Source organism: Staurois parvus, unplaced genomic scaffold, assembly GCF_062004578.1.
Source record: "Staurois parvus isolate SC_StPar_1 unplaced genomic scaffold, SC_StPar_1.0 ptg000090l, whole genome shotgun sequence".
NCBI lineage: Eukaryota > Metazoa > Chordata > Amphibia > Anura > Ranidae > Staurois > Staurois parvus.
In genome coordinates, this window is record NW_028317886.1 from 11,291,418 (window position 1) to 11,310,881 (window position 19,464).

A 19,464-nucleotide genomic window follows, 5' to 3' on the forward strand; every position below is an offset into this window, starting at 1 on the left:
AAACTGAGTAAGTGTGCTTCTGTTTTTTCTGCTGTATCTCCCACCTGTCTTCATAAGTCATATTTACTTAGCCGTGCCTATCGCCTTCCAGCTTCCTGGAAGGACCGTGTCAGCAACAGCAATCATTGACTCAGGAGCTTGTAGCTGCTTTATAGACCTAGACTTTGCAGCTCGACAGCAGATCCCCCTACAGACAAAGGAATGTGGGTTAAATATCTTCGTAGCCGATGGGTCTCACATTAAATCAGGGTTAGTAGACCGGGAGACCCCACCTATCTGCACTACGGTGGCTGATCACCTTCAGGAATTTCTCCGCCTGGATGCCATTGCATCCCCTCTATTTCCAATTATCCTGGGGCTTCCCTGGTTACGAGCACATGATCCCCAGATTAATTGGAAGACAGGGTCAATTCAGTTTTGGTCATCCTACTGTCAGGAGCATTGCTATTCCAGGGTTCCCGCAGTCCCACAGTCCCTGCTATGTATGAACGTAGACGCAGAACTGACCCAAGTCATTCTCCCAGCCTACCACACCTACCTTGATGTGTTTAGTAAGCAGGGGGAAGACACTCTCCCTCCACATCGAACCTTTGACTGCCCCATCAACCTTCTCCCGGGATCTGAGATTCCTTTTGGGCGAATATTCCCCTTATCTGAGCAGGAGTTGGGGGTACTAAAGGAGTACATAAATGAAAATCTCCAAAAGGGTTTCATTTGCCCCTCTACGTCACCAGCTGGAGCTGGAATCTTTTTTGTAGAAAAAAAAGACAAGTCCCTAAGGCCCTGCGTGGACTACCGGGAATTAAACAAAATAACGGTGAAAAATCGCTATCCGCTTCCCTTGGTTCCTGAGCTTTTTCAAAGACTAAGGTCAGCAGCAGTGTTTACCAAGTTGGATTTGAGGGGTGCATATAATTTAGTCCGCATAAGGGAGGGAGATGAGTGGAAGACAGCATTTCGCACCAGGTTTGGGCACTTCGAGTACCTGGTCATGCCCTTCGGGCTATGCAATGCACCAGCCACATTCCAGCATTTTATAAATGACGTGTTCCGAGACTATTTATATGTCTTTGTGGTCGTATACTTAGACGACATCCTGATTTTCTCCCCATCCCTGGAGGTACATAGAGATCATGTCCGGAGAGTGTTGGAGCGACTTCGCCAACACGGGCTGTATGCCAAGGCGGACAAGTGTAGCTTTGAACAGCACAGCATTGCCTTCTTGGGATTGATTATCTCTACCACGGGAGTTGCCATGGACCCCCAGAAAATCTCTGCAATCATGGAGTGGCCAGTACCCATCGATAAAAAAGGGGTTCAGCGGTTTATTGGCTTCGCTAATTTCTATAGAAAGTTCATCAAGAACTTCTCGGGTCTTGTGTCCCCCATTACCCAGCTCACCAAGCAGGGGGTCCGCTTCCGGTGGACACCTGAGGCACAGGTGGCATTCGAGTCCCTGAAGGGATTGTTTACCACAGTCCCTATTCTAAGTCACCCGGATTTCTCCTTACCCAATGTACTGGAGGTGGATGCGTCTGAGAACGCAGTGGGGGCAGTCCTGTCCCAGAGAAAGGGCACCAAAGAACTAATGCACCCAGTGGCCTTCTTCTCTAGAAAACTAACGTCAGCAGAGAGGAATTATGATATTGGAGACTGGGAACTCTTAGCGATCAAGACAGCTCTGGAGGAGTGGAGGTACCTGCTGGAAGGGGCTACGCACCCGATCTTAATTTTCACGGACTTCAAAAACTTGGAGTATTTGAGGACGGCTAAGCACCTGAGATCACGCCAGGCCAGATGGGCACTATTCTTTTCAAGGTTCGTGTTCCATATCACATATAGACCTGGATCTAAGAACACAAAACCTGACGCGCTCTCGCGCATGTTCGAGGACCCTGAAGAGGTTCCCAAACCAGACACCATTCTGTCTACAGGGAACTTTCTTGCCTCCAATCTGAACTACGTTCCAAATTACAGACGGCATCTGTAGGGATGCCAAGCCCACCCGGGGTTTACTTGCAGAACAAGGAAGGACTTTTCTGGAGAGAGGGACAGATTGTGGTACCCGAGGAGGCCCGTACCATAGTCCTTGGTTACTGCCATGATCACCCATTGGCTGGCCATTTTGGAACATGTAAAACGTTAGAGCTGTTACAACGCACATTCTGGTGGCCGAGTATGGTCAAAGATTGTGAATCGTATGTGAAGACTTGTGCCATTTGTCAGAGAAACAAGCCCACCAGAAATAGGGCCTGGGGTCTATTACAACCCTTACCAATACCTGACAGCCCATGGAGAATGATGTCCGTAGACTTTGTAGTGGAGCTCCTACCTTCTCAGGAACACACGGCAATCTTTGTGGTTGTAGATCGCCTGTCAAAGATGGCCCATTTCCTTCCATTACAAAGCACACCTTCGGCTCCCAAGACAGCACAAATCTTTGTGAAGGAGGTTATAAGACTCCATGGAATACCGAAAGATATTGTCTTGGATCGGGGGGTCCAGTTCACCTCAAAGTTCTGGAAGGCTCTATGTGAGATCTTAGGAATTAAACTTTCTTTTTCATCTGCATACCACCCACAGACAAATGGGCAGACAGAACGAATAAATCAGACATTGGAACAGTATCTCAGGTGCTACACCTCATTTCTACAGGATGATTGGCTGACGCTCCTGCCCTTGGCCGAATTCGCGTACAATAACGCAAGTCACTCTGCCACCAAGTAATCTCCGTTCTTTGCAAATTATGGGTTCCATCCCACATTTCTGCCTGACCTGATCCCACAAAGTTCGGTGCCCGCTACACAAGATATGATAAATTTATTTTCTTCCACCAATAAGGTGCTACAAGAGGCAATTGCTAAGGCCCAGGAGGATAATAAAAGGGAGTTTGACAGAAATAGAAGAGGCGAACTGATCCTGCAACCAGGGGACCAAGTTTGGTTAGCCACGACCAATCTAAAAATGTCATGCCCATCAAGGAAATTGGGACCGAAGTGCATGGGGCCATTCTGAGTGAAACGGAAAATTAATCAAGTAGCTTATGAGCTCACACTTCCTGAATCATTTAAGATGCACCCAGTTTTTCATGTGTCTTTGTTGAAACCTGCAGCGCCAAATTCCTTCCCGGATCAGAGGTCCAGACCCCCAGAGGCCGTGACCATCGACAAGGAAGAGGAGTTTGAAGTTGAGGCAATTTTGGATTGTAGAAAGAGGGGAGGCCAAACGCAGTTTCTCATGAAGTGGAAGGGTTATGGTCCTGAGGAGAATTCATGGGAGCCAGCCCAAAGCATCCACGCCCCTAGGTTGGTTTGGGAGTTTTTCCACAACCACCCACAGAGGAGAAATCAGTTGGGCATCCAGAGGCTGCCCATAGGGGGGGCAATGTCAGGAATCCCAAAGATCACCACGGCGCACGAATCTGCACAGGCGTAGGATCCCCACAAGACATACAGGAAGGTGTGCACTAGGACCCAGGCACGCCTGTCGTTGCCGGACGGGCTATTTAAACCAGCTTGTGCAATGCTCACATTGCCATATGGCCTGTTCCCTGCTGGTCTGTTCCTGCGTGAGATACCTTGTTACTGACCCTGCTTGATCCTGACCTCTGTTGACCATCTCCTGCTCTGATCCCTGGCTCGTCTGACTATTCTTTTGCTGACTCCTGATTACCTGACCTCCTGTTGCTGAAACCTGGCTTGTGACCCGACTACTCTCTGTCCGCTGCTCTGTACCGTTTTGCCTCTGCTGTTACCGACCCGGCCTGCCTGACTACGCTACACGTACTCTGTCATCCATCCATCCTGCACGGATCCGGTCACCACTGCCCAGGTCTGCCAGCCTCTTCACATCAGGCTCTCTTCCGATACATACCTCCGGGGGTTCCCTCTACCACAGTCAGGTGCACTCAGGGGTCGTGACCTGGTCTCAGTCTGCTCCAAGTCTATCCCCACCATCAGGGGCCCTGGTGAATAAGCAGATTCGGGCTTAGACCCTGCGCCCTGGGGAATCCCGTTCTGTGGGTTGCTAGAGATACCGCAGGGTGGATCGTGGCACTAAGACACAACAGTAAACACATTACACCTTAATAAACTGATTACAGCATGGGACCTCAGCATCAGGTTGTTTTGAGCTGATTATATTAACATCTGCTCTGAGTCTCTGAGTCTAGAAGGGGGGTTGAAGCAGTCAATGCTGGTTTGGGCACAGAGATCCCCAAATCTGTATCCTGGTCCACCAGTACTCAGAAAATTTGTGTTTCGGGGTGAAACGGACTTGAATCCAAAGTAAAACTACTCCAAAGGTCCTCCCAGGCACACACCTCCCAAACAATACAGCCCCCTTGAATGCCAGGGCCCATGGTCAGTAGGCAAGAGGCTAGCCTGCAGTCCCCTCCAAAAGCCCCTGTCCCGGTTGGGTTTGTCACAATATTCAAACATTGCACTTCTTCTGTTAGTTTTTTGGTTCCTAGAGTGAAGCTTAAATGTACTCTGTTGGAATTCTGTGTAGAAATATTTAAAAGATCCCACAGAATATCTTTTTAAGGTTTTACCTATTTAACTTCCAAGGAACCTCATGTTATCACTAATTAGCCCAAATTAGCTGTTTTTATTTTTTTGCTCTCATCAGCCAGCACTTTATTTATTTTTTTTTGTTATTTAAATATTATTAAGTTTTCAAAAATATCAAATTTATACAAACAAACCATAAACAAATAAAACTACCACGGATTTGATTGTCATAATATCTGATTGTTTAACCAAAAGTCCTTAACATTTTCCCTGGTGATTGACATCTCTAGCCACCAATAGCGGCACGGGGTGGGGTGGCACGCGCCCCCTACCTGGAAATACAAATCATGTATATATATGTGATTTTACGCAGCCCTGTCGCAGTACTTTTTCTATAGGGTGAAGGGCAAGTAGAAAATACTGCAAATAGGCCTTAAAACTGTAGTCATCTTTTATACATTTCATCATGTATGTAAGTTTTACTGTCTAAATAGTTTTATGTTTTTACTTATATCTGCAGGTTCTACAGCTCAGGCAAAGGACTGGTTCAAAATTCCTTCAAAAATCTCTCACAGATGTGGCTTTGGAGCACCATGAAGAGTGTGCTTGTCTGTGCAAAGGAAACACAGAAGGATAATCTGATGGATACATGAATCAATATTTAAAGCACATAAAATTTATTGCTGTTTCCCCATGGGGATAGCTTACTTTAACTCTGTAAACATGGAGGTCCATTTACGGCTGCCTGTATTGCAGATGTACAGCAATTTGACATGGTGATGAAAGGAGACGTGGAAAAAAAAACCCTTGCCTTGCCTTAATGTTTGGTTGGTGTTAAGCCCAGACACCACATCATTGAGAGGGTATTAGTCAGTGCGTTCTCGCCGCCCTTAAATGTTACTGTACACAGATGAACCTCTGGATTAGGAAAGGAAAGTCATCATCAGAGATGTCTACGGGACTGACTGAATGGAGATCTGCTATGGGCCTGACCACAGTACTGAATAACATCATTTTGGAGCTATATTCAGCTTTGAAATCCCAAAGAAAATGGTTTGCATGATATAAGCATCTTTGTATGCTTCTGTGGTAGGAACAGTTCCACCCAGATTTTGTAAGCATGACTAAGAAAGAGAGGATTTCCATTTAAAGCCTTGTGCAATCAATTGACCTATCATTTGTTTCTACGATATGCTCGGACCAATATCTTCATTAATCACAACTGATGTAGACAGTTGCCATAATCCAACAAGAGGCTTTTTTTGTTGTATTCTATTTTTCATTGAGTTACTTTTGTACATTTTATATTCTTTTGACATTATATCGATTTGCTTTTTTTTCCATTCGTGTTAATTATCTCTTTTTACATAGGGTATTTAAAATACTGTCTTTTTAAAGCTTAGATGAATTTGTTGTGTAATTCTTGCTCTTGTATTGTATCTTGTTTTGTAAAGCCCAGTTAAATTTTGGTTGAGCTGCAGAAGCTGGTTATTTGTATATGGTGCTAAACAGTGAAGTACAGAAATCTGGGTTGTTAAATTTGAAGAATAAATTACAAATTGGAAGAATACGTGGTACAGTGCTGCTACTCAACAGTCCTCTTAACTTAATGTAGTTTGTGTCAAGAAGAATGTGTCTGAACGCTCAAATGTGTATCAGATTTGGTTTGTAATAACTCTCGTTTATTTCTTAGCATCTGGTAACACACTTTATATTTACCAAAATGTGCAGTTCTCACTGTTCAGTTATCAACAAGGCAAATATTTAATGATTTCTATGAAACATGCTCATCAATAAACATACAGTGGAAAATGTCTTCAGATTTGCTCAAATTTTACTCTTATACATATCATAATTTCAACTTTTCACAGGGTTAAAGTGTATGTAAACCTAAAATAAAAACAAAATCCCCTTTATTGTATTTCTTTGTTCCTCAAAACTAATATTGCAAATTTTTTACAGCTAGTAATGCTGAAAAATACCTGATGACCCTTCCTGTATCCTCCACCCAGTCCAACTTCCTGTCTATACTTTTTTCAGCATTACCGTGCGTGCACAACTGTGGTAAAGTTGTCAAAATGCCTGCTTTCATCATTAATAGGAAAAGTAGGACCCTGCAAAGAGAGTAATTAATATTTACCTGCCCCACTTATTGCGCTGCCACACTGAGCAGCAAAGAAGATCTAAGCTTGCTGAAAGATCTTAAAGGTTATGTAAACTCTCACCTTGTAAAACAACCCATTCATCTTAAAATGGGAATGAAAGGCAAAACATGTATGTATAGATATAAAAAAAATTTTAAACACCTTTTTTCCCTTTTTTATAAGTGATCACATACCCTCTGTTCTCAGCTGCATAAGGAGCTCAGGGAGGAGAAACAGCAGGACACTGATCTTCCCATTGAATGGCTGTGTAGGAGGGACATGTCAGCACAGGTCTGATCATTGGAGGAGGGCAAGATAAGTTCCCAGCACAGCCAGAACACTGATCTTGCTGTGCTCTCATGCCTAGAGTAGGAGAGCAGAAGGACTGGCAGGCACACCAGGTAATTCACGCAAAGGAAGCAATACACAGAGAACAGGATACTTTACAAGGTACAGCAGGCACTGGAACACTGAAGCAAGAATATGAACAGTTGGGTTAACATTTTCTTTAAGCACAGGTGAGTAAGGTGTCTGGTCCTCTGCTGTGTGCTATGATTCTCTCCATGTTCCTAAGTTACTATTGTGTCCTGCATTAAGGTAGAGAACTGTGGAAGAAACCATAGAGATGCCAGCATTTGACACTCCAGGAAGTGTCAAATTCTAAACTTTCTTTGGCAGGCTTGGATCTTTAAAGCAGGTGATTTTTGTGGGACATGTAAGTATTTACGGCTTTTTTGCAGGGATGATTTTTCTTCACTTTTTAAAAACAGTAACAGAGTCTTCATAAACCAGTAGTCAGGGCAGATATACAGTATTAGTAACTTTGCAAGTCTGCATCAGTAAATGCCTGATGTCAAAATATACAATTTAATTTTTCAAATCAATTTGTACCTTTTATCAATAAAAAACAGTCCTTAGGCTTCAATGTGACTATGCTTTGGCTAAGCGATGTAATTAGTCATTTCCTCAGTGTTCTCATCCTTAGTCTGAGTTCATTTTGTGGGTAACATTGTTCATACAATTGTACGTTGTAGCTAGCCATGCTGTGAGATGCTACAGAGGGAACATGTGTAATACTGCACAGGCCAATGATTTTCATGATTACATCATCCAAGGGAAGAACTGTGTTCCAGGAAGTAGATGATGCGTCTGGATCATGCCTGAACAAAGATCATACCATCCTTTTGGAGAGATACTAATGAAGGTATTGTGGTGAGGGGGAGCACTATGATCTCTGTGAGAAATAATAAAAACTTGTAAGCGTTAGCATCATTGTACTTAACATGAAAAAGTGTTTATATATGATGCTAGCTCTGTTTTAAAATGCATATTATGTTGTGATATTTCCATCCAGTACCATGATCTAACTTCCTCCAATTCTGAGGGATTCGGTGGATATATTCTCATGTGTTTGTGACTCTTGTATAAGGGTCCATATGTTCTGGTAAGAGTCCTACCATTTTCTGGTGGTGAACTAAATCATATTGAAGACACATGGTGATCTACTGCATGGTTCAATATACTGGGACAATTTTCACATTTGGACTTATTTATATTATCACTTTATATGGTTGCCTTAGTTGCAACATTTGAGCACGGCAATTTATTTATAATATTATGTTGCTTATGGTGTGGTAAAAAATGATCACCAGTCCAAATGAAATAAAATGTGTTTTTTTTAATGTGTTGGCAATTTACTTTCTTTAAAAATAGTTTATTTATAACCAAAGTAGGGTTGCGCTGTTACTGATACAAGTATCAGTATCAATGCCATTACTAAGCATTTGCATGAGTACTCATACTTGTGCAAATGCTTCAATACCTGAAACTGATACCTTTGCTGTACAATTTGAGCCCATACAACATGATTGGGCTCAAATCGCACTGCAAAGAATCACATATGATTTGAACTGAAATTTCAATACTATTTGGACAGGAATCACACAGCATTCTTGTTCAAATAACATGTGATTCTTTGCATTGCGATTTTAGCACATTTATTTTCTATAGGCTCAAATCGCACACAAAGGTATCGGTAATCGGTATCAGCGAGTACTTGAGGACAAGTATCAGTACCAGTACTCGATAAAAAAAAACTGGTATTGATGCAATACTAAACCAAAGGAAGTACATGCAATTCAAATCACATAGGTCATCCTACAAGGAATACTTGCAAAGGACATTGCAACTGTCTCGAACATGTGGTATCGAATAAGGACAGATGAGTCCACAATTATGACAAATCACGGCTTGAACCTTTTTGCTTTGCATGTAATGAGTCTATCTCATAGATAAGTTTCACCTTTTAAGTTGCATTGCTGAAATAAATGAACTTTTGCACGATATTCTAATTTTTCGAGTTTCACCTGTACATGAAAATTATGTACATACTTCCTCTTTTTTGTGTTAAAAAAAGACACATATTAGCATAGATAGAACAATAGAACTCATAGTGACATTACACATTACACAGTAAGCCACCACATAACTCTAGATATAGAGTATGAAAAGAATGAAACAAAAGAAATAAAAAAGTAGAAAAAAAAAGGAAGGGAGAAAAAGAGGGAGAGTATGGAGAGGGGAAGCAGGGTGTGAAGAGAGGGTGGGCAGAGGGGAAAGTATGGATTCCCTACACCAATCCCAAGGAACAGGTTGCTCATAAGAGTGAGTAGTCTCACACAGTCTACGTTATGCTCTTGTTTTCTTCAGAATATATAAAGTTGTGCCTATAATATCAACTTTTTCAAAACATTTTAACGAGAGCTTCTGTCCGTGGAAACCAAGTCCTCTATATCACGTCTCCTGAACTTTAGATAAGCAGTGAGCAAACGTTGGAGCCTTGTTTCCAACAATTTAGAATACAACTCTTGGCCACAAAAAAAAAAGTGAGGCACTATAAAGCAGAAGAGTATGCAGTTTGGGGGTTCTGAGTTTACTTTTGTGTCACTTGCTGCATGCCTTTTCCTGATTAGTGACACAGAGGGGTTTATTTACTAAAGCTGGAGAGTTCAAAATCAGGCTCACTTCTGTTTAGAAACCAATCAGCTTTCAGGTTTTATTGCCAAAGCTTTATTGAACGAGCTGAGGCTAGAAGCTGATTGGTTTCTATGCAGAAGTGAGCCTGATTTTGCATTCTCCAGCTTTAGTAAATAAACCCCAGAAAGTCAGAAACAGCAACACCATATTTCTCTCACTACTACTTTCTATAAATTAGAAGGAAAAGTTAAGAAATAAATCAACATTTACTGGAAATGGTCCTGTCCCATTTCTCAACATGGCCCTGCATACATTTTATAACATTTGCAATGCAAACACACTTTTTAGCATTTTCCTCTGTAGACATGTGCCTGTAAAGATCCATCTCCTCTGTGTAATTGTAATGGGCGGGATGAATTCTATTGAATAGAAACGTCATTCACCAGTGTCCACTGCTCTAGTCATCGGGAGAGAATGTTACTTTCCACCAGCTGCACCAGAAGGAATAAGTGATCAATACTTGGTGGTCCCTTGAGGGTATCAGAAAAAAAAACACTAAACAATGTATTTACATTGCTATTTGTTATAAAATGTATGCATTGCCATGGAGAGAACATTTAGATGCTGGTTTATTGCTTAGCCTTTCGTTCAAAGTCAATTGACAAGCAAAACATTTTGATTTGCTTTGGATGGAGGGAGGAGGGAGGGAATGGATACAGCCTCTGTCTGTTTTTTTTATGACAATAGGTGTTTCTGTGGGGCAGATTTCTGCTAATCTCCTGTCAGAGCAGGAATTCATGGGAAATCTCTCCAATATGGGCACTGGTAAAAAGGGATATTTTCAGTACTTTCCAAAGACTTCTGACTTTTTTTATTCTTTTCCTTGTCCCATAGGGGCATGAAGTAAAAGGAAATCTTCCCAATACCCTAACATATAATGGGGTAAAAAAAAAATTTACCCTGTTCTTATATCCATTGCTAAATTGTCATAATAGTTTTCATAAACGATATTATTTTACTAATGCAATTGAACCCTTAACATGGTCATATAAGCATTCAAATGCCATCAAAGTAGTGAGCCCAGAGTAATGAATGGTAGCATAACCTGTTACTATCAATGGGCAAATCTGACAGAGTTCGATTCACCCAGGGTTTGTCAATCTTTAACAAAGTTTAAAGAATCTGAATCCTATCTATAAGGAGGCAAGTCTTGTTGGTAAATTCTGGCCATTTTTACGGCAAGTAGGCAGACTACTTAAAAAAAAACTGAAGAGACCATAGTTAATGTAGAGGTGTAAAATTGGCCAGCAGGAGGTCAATTTTAATGAGCAAGGCTAGGTCTAAAATGACTACAGACAAAAAGCACAGGCTGAGGCTTTACCAAAAGAATTACAATACCATGTACATTTGTGCAGTATCAGGAAGTTTTAATCAATTCTAATATGCCAAAATGTAAAGCAGGGAGTGCAAGGAATACAAGATTTAGGAGACTGCAGATAATGCGATATTGTAAAATTGGCCGACAGTAGCACAATTTTGAGCAAGGCTAGTCCTATATTTACTAGAGACAGAGAGCACAGTTTTATTAGAAGAATAAGGAGTCTGCAAAGCACACAACGGTGTATAATTGGGTTAGGGACAGTAGGCCATATCTACATAAAATAAAAATAATAAAAACCCCACAAAACCCTCAAATACCTTCCCAAAACAAAATAAAATTTTCTTAAAGAGAATTGCAACAAAAATGCAGTTTAGCCTAAAATAAAGGTCCTATCAACATAAAGTCAAACCCAGTATACTCTCAAAATGAAAACTCCAAGTACCAACTCCAACAAGAAATTTTTTAAAGGGAAGCCTTGCAGAAAAAAAAAGAAACCACTGACTTCAAATTAAAGAAACATTTTAATGAAAAAAAGCCCTCAATATTAAGAACAAAAAAGGAAGGCAGCAAGGAACAATCATTTGCGAATGATTGCACCAACTGTCGTCACCTTCTCACTAAACTGCTTGGCAATAGTTTGGTAGTCCAGTCCAGCCTTGTGTAGGTCTACAATCTTGTCCCTGACATCCTTGGACATCTCTTTAGTCTTTGCCATGGTGGAGAGTTTGGAATTTAATTGTTTGATTGCTCCTGTGTACAGGTGTCTTTTATGCAGGTAACAAAATGAAATTAGCAGCACTCTCTTTAAGAGACTGCTTCTAATCTCAACTTGTTACCTGTATGAAAGACACCTGGTAACCAGAAATCCTGCTGAATGATAGGGGATCAAATACTTATTTCCCTCATGAACATGCAAATCAGTGCATAATTTGTTAGACATGCATTTTTTTAAAACTTTTTGTTGCTATTTTGTCTCTCGGTGTTACAAGACACCTACCATTCGATTTTTAGACTGATCATTTCTTTGATAGTGGGCAAACATTCAGGGGATCAAATACTTATTTCCTTCACTGTAATAGTAATGGTCATTGTTGAAAGATCCTGCAGTGCATTATAGTTTTAAAAAAATTAAGAACCAGAACATCACACCTACTTGTTACCCATTTATGGCTACCTGGTCCTCTAAAATGCTGCTGTAGGTAATTTCCTTGGCTTTCACTGATCATTACACAAAACTGAAAGCGGAACAGAAACAAAAACTTGTTTGCAACATGACTCTGATTTTGCATATTATGCGATGGAAACTACGGACTATGCAGTTCAACGGGACCACCCATATCAATTCATGCTGTGAGTCTAACTTGTGACACATCTGCTGTGAACTGATTTTTAACCCTCAGTGCATGAACTTGTGCAGCTCCCACTAAAATAGATTTAAAGTTACCAAAATCGCATAAATATTTAACTAATGAAGTGATAACAAAGGCACAAAACTGCTTATTCTCTGAGCGATGAACATACATTTGGTACAGTCAGAACTTAAAGAAATGCAATGAGTATCAACCCACCCATATGCTGCAGAGATCTATTATGTATCTAGACTAGACTACACTTTCAGACTATGCATTTAGCAATTAGGCATCCCTAGAGACAGCTAAAAGCACTAATGCTTACAGAACCAATATTTTATGAGCCTATAAGAAGTCATCCATAGATTGCATTGATGATGGCCAGAGACTGTGGACATAGTACAGGAGATGACCAGAGACTGCAGACATACTACAGGAGATGACCAGAGACTGCGGATATAGCACAGGAGATGACCAGAGACTGCGGATATAGTACAGGAGATGACCAGAGACTGCGGATATAGTACAGGAGATGACCCGAGACTACAGACATAGTACAGGAGATGACCAGAGACTGCGAATGCACTACAGGAGATGACCCGAGACTACAGACATAGTACAGGAGATGACCAGAGACTGTGGATATAGTACAGGAGATGACCCGAGACTGCGGATATAGTACAGGAGATGACCCGAGACTGCGGATATAGTACAGGAGATGACCAGAGACTGTGGACATAGTACAGGAGATGTCCAGAGACTGCGGACATAGTACAGGAGATGACCAGAGACTGCAGACATAGTACAGGAGATGACCAGAGACTGCGGACATAGTACAGGAGATGACCAGAGACTGCGGACAAAGTACAGGAGATGACCAGAGACTGCGGACAAAGTACAGGAGATGACCAGAGACTGCGGACATAGTACAGGAGATGACCAGAGACTGTGGACATAGTACAGGGGATGACCAGAGACTGCAGACGTAGTACAAGAGATCACCAGAGACTGCAGACAAAGTACAGGAGATGACCAGAGGCTGCAGATATAGTACAGGAGATGGCCAGAGTCTCCAGACATAGTACAGGAGATGACCAGAGACTTCAGATATAGTACAGGAGATGACCAGAGACTGCGGACATAGTACAAGAGATGACCAGAGACTGCGGACATAGTACAGGAGAAGACCAGAGACTGCAGACACACTACTGTAGATGACCAGAGACTGCAGGCATATTACAGGGGATGAACAGAGTTCTTTCAGCAATGCACAGATGTACATTTTGTGAAAAACAGCTCAGGGTTTGGTATAACAGTCCACAGGCACTCTATGGGGGGAAGGACATACCTGGCCAGCATCTTCTCTGAGGTCCGGGGGCGGAGCTCCCACTCACATCACAACTTCTACTACAGCAGCTCCCTCTCGAGCATACAGGCTGCATGGGGTGGGGTCAGTGGAGCCAGAGAGCCAGTAAGGGGTTAACACTGGCTCTGCAGTTTCTGGGCTCTGCCCTCTACCCTGTGTTGTATATGAAAATGGGGAGGGCTGTGCTCTAAGAGCTCCTGAGCACATGGGAAGGAAAGCAAGCTGGGTTATGGACTGATGTAGGTTATCTCTGAGGACATCAACCCTTTTTGGGCAGGGCACTACCGAAGATCAAGTGGATTGTCTGAGCAAACTGTTAACCTTTGAAGAGGCTGGCCTGAAGTTCTTCCACAAAGGGCTGCATGCAGGGCTAATGATAAACAGGGCTTGTACAAAGGAGATGAAGAGGGCATGTAAGAAGGCAACCATGCAAGGGTGAAGCGTGCAGGAAAGCTGATGGAAGATGCAGCTATATTTCCTTTGCCATGGGTAACCAGCACACTGTTGTGAATGTGATAGCAACCAGCCAGTGAGAGGTCGGTACCTGTCATGGAAGATGGTCACCCCTGTAGTGAGAGGGTTGGTGAGCTTCACCCCCTCCTTAGCGATCGGTAACCCATACCTGGGACCAACATTGTGGCACAGGGGACCTAGGGACCTAGCCTAAAGGCACGGAAGCAGGAGTAAGTAAGGAAGTGGATCCAACTCAAGATAAAAGCTTGTTAGCAACTGCATTCTGTGCTAAGAGTCTGGCGGGAACTCACATCGTCCCTGGGAGTGAGGTGACCAGCTATTGCTGTGCTGGAGAGCAGGACACTGTCTCCACAGTGTCCCCTCAGAAATGCTGAATTTGTGAGAGGAAGTGTAGAATAACATGGGAAAAGTGCTTAACCATTAGGTTTTCGAATCTATCAAGTGGAACTGTGCAAAAATGAACTGCTGACTTCTGCACCACCTTAACCTGGTCAAGACCTTTCCACAACAAACCTAGTTTCATTTTAAAAACTCCATCCTAAAATTTTATTTATCAAAAATGTCCACAGCCTATGTTTAAAATGAAAGTCAGCTTAGGCTGCACTACTAACCTTCAATTCCAAGCTGTCTCCCACACTACCTCTTCTTTGCCTCTAGATGTCCTTAGTCTTCTTGACTGGATGACACCCAGCATCACTTAGCTCTGAAGACTGAGATCTGTACTGTGAATGTGGGGGTCATAGGTGGCAATAAGTCACAATGTAATAATGCAGAGAGCAGTGCCTCTTTCATCATGTCAGCACTGGTCCTTGCATCAGCAAGGATTGCCAAGAGAGTTGAAGAAGACCACAAGCCAAATCCCTTTCCCATGGGACTTTAAATGAGGTATAACATATAGTAGATTATTTGTAAAATGTCAGTTTATTGAATTTTACTTGAAAATCTCATAGCTTAAAATAACAAGCTGGTTAGTTATATCAGCCTAGGGTACGCATTGGGGGAGATTTACTAAAACTGGTGCACTCAGAATCTGGTGCAGCTGTGCATGATAGCCAATCAGTTTCTAACTTTAGCTTGTTCAATTAAGCTATGAGAATAAAACCTGGAAGCTAATTGGTTTCTGTGCAGAGCCGCACACGAATTTGCACTTTCCAATTTTAGTAAATAACCCCCATATTTAGTCCATGCAGATATTCTCACATAGCCAATTTACTAAATAGGAGTGCATTCTAAAACTAGACGCGTTTTCCGAATATATCGTCACTTCTTCAGGACAAGCAATCAAGCCAGTTTGTAAGTAATTTTTTTCATTATTCAATGACAATTAAGTTGAGCAATAAAACCTCTCTCCTTATCAGGGAGTGCTCAAATACATTCTAAAACCTTGTTATCTAGTTTACAGATTTTATACCAGTGACATCCATTCCTGAAAAAGCGAAGATACATTCACAAAATGTGTTGAGTTTTAGGATGCGCTCCAATTTAGTATTATGACTATGTGTGAATATCATTTTATTTGTTATTTTAAGCTATGAGATTTTCATGTAACATTCAATAATATGACCTTTTTCATATAATCTACTTACATGTTATGCCTTATTTAAAGTCCCATGGGCAAGTGATTTGGTTTGTGTACACACAGTATTTATTAGGGATGGAGGCATAGCATTTTAGGCAACAGATCATAGTTTTTTATTTATTTTTTTGTTTGATTTTTTTTTTTTCTATTTAGTTGAAGAAGGCCAGTTGGCATCACTTGATGGGCCTAAATGCTTCAGAAAAGCAAAGTATAAAAGAATAGCATAGCATGCTGAGGGTACGTTCAGAATAGTAAGGAGGAGCAGCATGATTCAAGCCATAGCACATGCAGTAGTGTGCGCTTAACGCACACATTTTAATATGCATTTTACATCGTGCTGCAATGAGGTTTCTACTAGTGTTGCAATGCATTTTAATCCATTTTCCTTTTTTTTTTCAACACAGAAACCATAGGGGACAAAAGAATTTGCTTTGCTCTTGTGTTGGCACTGTGTTAGGCAATACTGACCAAAGCAGCCCAAAGTTGCATTATATATGGTTTACAGTAAAAATGTTTTGGTAAAATGTTTATTTGCCAATAAGTACACATTACATATACAGTATAGCAAGCTTAGTAATACAGAAAATGTTCTCAGCTTATTCTCTTACTGGACCTAAACTATAGCAAACTACATATCATGTTAAATGGTTATATTCTTTTTTTCATGTTTTATTTTATGCCCTTTTTATAATTTTTGCTGTATTTATTAATGTATATTCTTTTTTCAAGCAATTTATTTCAGAGGGGGACCTCGCCTTGTGGTTCATTACCTGTTATTGTCCCTTTCTGTTTTTTTTTTTCTTCAATTTGTTATGCTCTGTTCTTCCAATATTCAGTCTCATTAGCAGGCTATAGTGCGTTATTACCGGAGGCATTTTCAGAGTCTCTGCTGGTAGTCTGCTACGTATAGCATCAAGGGATTCTATATTATGCAGTTCTGCTAATATATCCAGCCATTAATTGTTGGCAGAAATAAATGAGCATTCTAATAGGAATTAGAAGATTAACATTATCTCTGTAAAGATAACAATACTCACAAAATTAAATTTCAAATAGGTAGTTTGCAATGATATTTTTGTACTAATCACCTGTTTCATTCTAATTTTTTTCCTGACTTTTGTAGCATTATGGAAATTTCAGCAAGAGTGTGATTTCATAGTGGGGATACAGAACTAGCACCTTCCCACACTTTTAAATGATTCATCTTTGCTCTTGGTGGCCAGGACAGACATACCTTTAGGGAGGCAGTTTACAGTTGCCTGTATTCCCCAGTGTATTATGAATATGTGTGTATTTCTGAAACAAATCTTTGTTTAGTCATATCATTTATCTAAATAGGTAAACCTTTACTGCCTAAGAGGAAGTCAATTTGATGACAAAATACGCCCCAGGGAAGTGACATCAGACACAAATTGGACGTGCTGTGGTGGCCATTTTGGAAAAGGGGGTTTTGTATCCGGAATCCATGTAAGCACACTTTAACAGTAAAGTGTTATTTTATGCATACTGCTGCACTATAGGATTTTGTATTTGATTTTACATATTGGTCGGGAGGATATGAAGAAATATAGAGAAGAGGTGATAGCGGAGATGAAAGGGAGAATTTAAAGAGTCACATAGTTATTCATGCAGGGTAAGGTGTATGCCCTAAAGGGGAAGGGAGGGCAATGACTAAGGGTTTGAACACTGGAAATGGATGGAGCACTTTATACACTAAGAGGAGTGTGAGATGTATTGTTGAGGATATATATATATATATATATATATATATATATATATATATATATATATATATAGATTGCATGCACAGAATTAAATACTGGAGAGTAGGAGTACATATCGCGAATAGTGGTTGATGTTGATTACACGGTGAATTATAGTTTTGGAGCATGTTATGATTTTTGGGGAGTACGGGCAGTGGAGTGGACGGTAAAGAAGGGGAGAAAAGGAAAACTGAAATATATACATCAGGTGTTTGATATGAAGAATCTGGTGAGAGCATATGGAGATCTATGATTGTGTGGGGATTGAAGGGGATAGTGCGCTGGTTTTATATATAAGTATGTAAGGTTTGGTTTGTGTCACTCTCACTCTTTGCTGAAAAATAACATCAAAGTGCGCACCAACCTGTGATGAAAAATAGTGTTCCATTCCATAGATCTAGCAAATCTTCCAAAATACACGAAGAGCTGTGCTCCCAAAGCACACTCCCAGAACGCCTACACCCCCCCCCCCCCCCCCAAATGTGTCTGCTTACCTTCAATATAGACCTTCTCATTCTCAACAAAGGTCAAATATGCATGTTAAAAACATCAGAATTCAGGTAAATATCAAAAGTCTTCCAAACCATACAGAACTTCAGCCGAGATCAATTATGTCTCATAGGTCAACCTCATGAAACAAACAGCCAGTTGAGCCCAAAGGAATTAATCACACATTTCAGATTAAAATAGCATGACAATCACTTGTCTGTACAGTCCTTAGTGGTACAGTGCTTGTTGTTGTTATTGCAATGGATGATACATATTCAAAGTGCATGTCACCCCACACAGTCTCAGAAATACTTCTCCCTTAGAACACCAAGCTCTGCCCAACATGTTTCGTCATTATCAAAGTAATTTTTTCTTGCACTTGTTTTTTTGTTTGTTTATTGGAGCAGTGTTCTGCTAATAAAAGTAAGCTTCAAGAACAGGTAGTCAGCAACAAGTAAACAAGGAAGGGAGGGAAGAATCTAAGGACTTGGAGGACTGTTTATTTCAAACACAAAATTGGCCAAAAGAAAAAGCAATTTGCTGTGGACAGTACAGCAGCTAAAATTACCACTGCTCTCACATCAGCCACAATAAAAAAAGAACAATGAAGACAAAATAATAACAAAAAAAGCAGTAAAGGGTGATTTCCCAAAAAGCTAGCACTCAGAACTAAAGTATAGTTTCCTAATTAACCCTTATTTCTCCCTATGCACTTTATCATCTTACCCTGTCTTTTCCTTACAACAACATCAATACACTGCTCTGTGCAGCCCCTTTCATAATGAAAGGATTGGCTTATCCAAAAGCCTCATTATTGGTCCCTAGGACTGCAAATTTTGAACTCACAGGATTCACTGCAAACCCAAGGTAGCGGCAAACCTCCTCATCCCTAATCTTTGCCCCAGAATTTTTTTATTTTTTTCGGGTCCTACTCGGCATCTATGCAAGATGCTCACCTAGGATAGGGGTCTGGTATAAATGATGGGAATCCCCGGCTGTTTGTTTCCAAACATAATGAAACAGCCAGGATATGTAATTTACTACTATTTCTACTCTGCTTAAAAAAATTAAAGCAACACTTTTTAATCAGAGTATAGCATCAAGTCAATTAAAGTCCTGGAATATTGATCTGGTCAGTTAAGTAGCAGAGGGGGTTATTAATCAGTTTCAGCTGCTTTGGTGTTAATGAAATTAACAACAGGTGCACTAGATGGCCAACAGTGAGATGATCCACAAGACAGGAATGGTTTTACAGTTGGAGGCCACTGACATTTTTTCCCTACACATCAAGTAGTCCAACTCCTCCAAGATGGCACATCAATACATGCCTTTTCCAGAAGGTTTGCTGTGTCTCCCAGCACAGTCTCAAGAGCATGAAGGCAGTTACTCTTAAGAGAGCTGGACAAGGCCTTAGAAGGTCCTTAACCCATCA

General features: G+C 41.0%; 1 protein-coding gene across 3 annotated transcripts in view; it reads left to right on the plus strand.

The window, feature by feature from the left end:
- PDGFC (platelet derived growth factor C) overlaps nucleotides 1–6,427 on the plus strand; it is a 393,961-nt gene extending 387,534 nt beyond the window's left edge. For all 3 annotated transcript variants that reach the window (XM_089670414.1, XM_089670412.1, XM_089670413.1), the window contains one exon: nucleotides 5,032–6,427. In XM_089670414.1, coding sequence (XP_089526540.1) covers nucleotides 5,032–5,108 — 77 coding nt within the window. In that variant the 3' untranslated portion in view covers nucleotides 5,109–6,427. The remainder of the gene's footprint in view (nucleotides 1–5,031) is intronic.
- Nucleotides 6,428–19,464: the final 13,037 nt, after the last annotated feature.